The sequence below is a fragment of the Bison bison genome, unplaced genomic scaffold (genome assembly GCF_000754665.1).
Source record: "Bison bison bison isolate TAMUID 2011002044 unplaced genomic scaffold, Bison_UMD1.0 scf7180017864180, whole genome shotgun sequence".
Classification (NCBI taxonomy): domain Eukaryota; kingdom Metazoa; phylum Chordata; class Mammalia; order Artiodactyla; family Bovidae; genus Bison; species Bison bison.
In genome coordinates, this window is record NW_011494752.1 from 13,917,629 (window position 1) to 13,920,750 (window position 3,122).

General features: G+C 43.8%; 1 protein-coding gene across 1 annotated transcript in view; it reads left to right on the forward strand.

The window, feature by feature from the left end:
• Positions 1–3,122, forward strand: part of MYH13 (myosin, heavy chain 13, skeletal muscle) — a 49,791-nt gene that overhangs the window by 12,940 nt on the left and 33,729 nt on the right. Inside the window, exon 10 of the mRNA XM_010843191.1 lies at positions 3,022–3,116. Coding sequence (XP_010841493.1) covers positions 3,022–3,116 — 95 coding nt within the window. The remainder of the gene's footprint in view (positions 1–3,021; positions 3,117–3,122) is intronic.

The window sequence follows — 3,122 nt, forward strand, 5'->3', positions numbered from 1 at the left end:
GTTCTTCTGTGTATTCTTGCCACCTCTTCTTAATATCTTCTGCTTCTATTAGGTCCATACCATTTCTGTACTTTATTGTGCCCATCTTTGCATGAAATGTTCCCTTGCTATCTCTAATTTTCTTGAAAAGATCTCTAGTCTTTCCCATTCTATTGTTTTCCCCTATTTCTTTACATTGATCACTGAGGAAGGCTTTCTTATCTTGCTATTCTTTGGAGCTCTGCATTCAGATGGGTATATCTTTCCTCTTCTCCTTTGCCTTTCACTTCTCTTCTTTTCACAGCTATTTGTAAGGCCTCCTCAGACAACCATTTGCCTTTTTTGCATTTCTTTTTCTTGGGGATGGTCTTGATCACTGCCTCCTGTACAATGTCATGAACCTCCATCCATAGTTATTCAGGTATTCTATCAAATCTAATCCCTTGAATCTATTTGTCACTTCCACTGTATAATCATAAGGGATTTGATTTAGGTCATATCTGAATGGCCTAGTGGTTTTCCCCACTTTCTTCAATTTCAGTCTGAATTTGTCAATAAGGAGTTCATGATCTGAGCCACAGTCAGCTCCCAGTCTTGTTTTTTCTGACTCTGTAGAGCTTCTCCATCTTTGGCTGCAAAGAATATAATCAATCTGATTTCGGTGTTGACCATCTGGTGATGTCCATGTGTAGAGTCTTCTCTTGTGTTGTTGGAAGAGGGTGTTTGCTATGACCAGTGTGTTCTCTTGGCAAAACTCTATTAGCCTTTGCCCTGCTTCATTCTGTATTCCAAGACCAAATTTGCCTGTTACTCCAGGTGTTTCTTGACTTCCTACTTTTGCATTCCAGTCCCCTATAATGAAAAGGACATCTTTTTGGAGTGTAGTTCTAGAAGGTCTTGTAGGTGTTCATAGAACCATTCAACTTCAGGTTCTTCAGCATTATTGGTCAGGGCATAGCCTTGGATTACTGTGATATTAAATGGTTTGCCTTGGAAATGAACAGAGATCATTCTATCATTTTTGAGATTGCATCCAAGTACTACATTTTGGACTCTTTTGTTGACTATGAGGGCTACTCCATTTGTTATAAGGGATTCTTGCCCACAGTAGTACATATAATGGTCATCTGAGTTAAATTCACCCATTCCAGTCTGTTTTAGTTCACTGATTCCTAAAATGTTGATGTTCACTCTTGCCATCTCCTGTTTGACCACTTCCAATTTGCCTTGATTCATGGACCTAACATTCCAGGTTCCTATGCAATATTGCTCTTTATAGCATCAAACTGTACTTCCATCACCAGTCACATCCACAAATGAGTGTTGTTTTTGCTTTGGGTCCATCTCTTCATTCTTTCTGGAGTTGTTTCTCAACTGATCTCCAGTAGCATATTGGGCTACTGTTCATGGGGTTCTTAAGGCAAGAATGGGAGAAGGCAATGGCACCCCACTCCAGTACTCTTGCCTGGAAAATCCCATGGACAGAGGAGCCTGGTAGGCTGCAGTCCATGGGGTCGCTAAGAGTTGGACACTACTGAGCGACTTCACTTTCACTTTTCACTTTCATGCATTGGAGGAGGAAATGGCAACCCACTCCAGTGTTCTTGCCTGGAGAATCCCAGGGACGGCGGGGCCTGGTGGACTGCTGTCTATGGGGTCACACAGAGTCAGACACGACTGAAGCAACTTAGCAGCAGCAGCAGCAAGGCAAGAATACTAAAGTGGTTTGCCACTCCCTTCTCCAGTGGACCATGTTTTGTCAGAACTCCCCACCATGACCTGTCCATCTTGGGTGGCCCCTACATGGCATGGCTCATAGTTTCATTGCGTTAGACAAGGCTGTGGTCCATGTGATCAGATTGGTTAGTTTTCTGTGATTATGGTTTTCATTCTGTCTGCCCTCTGATGGAGAAGGAAAAGAGGCTTATGGAAGTTTCCTGATGGGAGAGACTGACTAAGGGGTAAACTGGGTTTTCACCTGGGAATCTTGAAAAATCTGTGCACCTATAAGGTTTTCATAGGGACTTAATGAGATAACATAGGGATGGTATTGTTCACTTTAAAAATAGTCACCACCTAAAATGTTGAGAGTTATGTTTTATTCGGCAGGAATTTTTAGGACTTAAAGCCCGGGAGGCAACATCTCAAATAACCTGAGACAACTGCTCGAAGGAGGCTGGGGGGTGGCGGAGGGGGGGTAGGCGGGGGGGGGGGGGGAGGGTGGAGTGGGGGGAGGTTGGAGGGGGGAAGTCAGGTTATAGAGAAGCTTTACAACAAAGGTCAGGTAGTTTGAACATGAAAAGATGATTGTTAATTTTAAAAAAGCAGATATTCAAACTTAAGGAATGTAGGGCTTTTCTATGTATGGGAAGATGCAAGAGTCTGGACTCACTGAAATCATTCCTTTCATATGCACCTCAGCTCTCTGGAGCCAGTATCCTATATTTTCACATCCTGAGTTTCCTTAGAGCTTACTGGCTCTTGAAGGAGGGCTGCCGTTGCTGATGGCTGTGATATCTTTTGCTTACTGATACCGCAGGAAATATTCCATTTATCAGTGCCTAGTGCCCTCCCTAGCTCCTTTCACATTTGAAAAATTGCCTTTTCCCTTCCAGTTCTAATATTCTATGATGCCATGTCATTGCTATTCTGAACAACACTGGAATTCCTAGATGGCAACGCCAAACTCACAAGCTCTTGGATAACATCCATGAGCCTGCCTCCTCCCAGAATCACACAATCGTTCCCAATGGCCTCGTCCAGAAAACAGCCCCAAATCTATGCACATTAGGACAGGACTCAAATCAGTGCTCACTGGATGGAAGTAAACAGATAATTCACATTTTCTTCCCATAATCTCCACCCACCCACACAAACATGGTCAATGAAAGAAATGGTTTTTAACCCCTAACTTACCATACGCCACCTGTCATCCACTTATTGGGGTAATGCCGTCTCGTGTGCTCTACAAAATGCCAGGAAAGAGCTGCATTGGGATCCCTGAGGTCTGCTGTGACGGCTGTCCTTCTTTCTAATTCCCAGAATGCCATTGACATCCTGGGCTTCAGCTCAGAGGAGAAGGTCGGGATCTACAAGCTGACGGGCGCCGTGATGCACTACGGGAACATGAAGTTCAAGCAGAA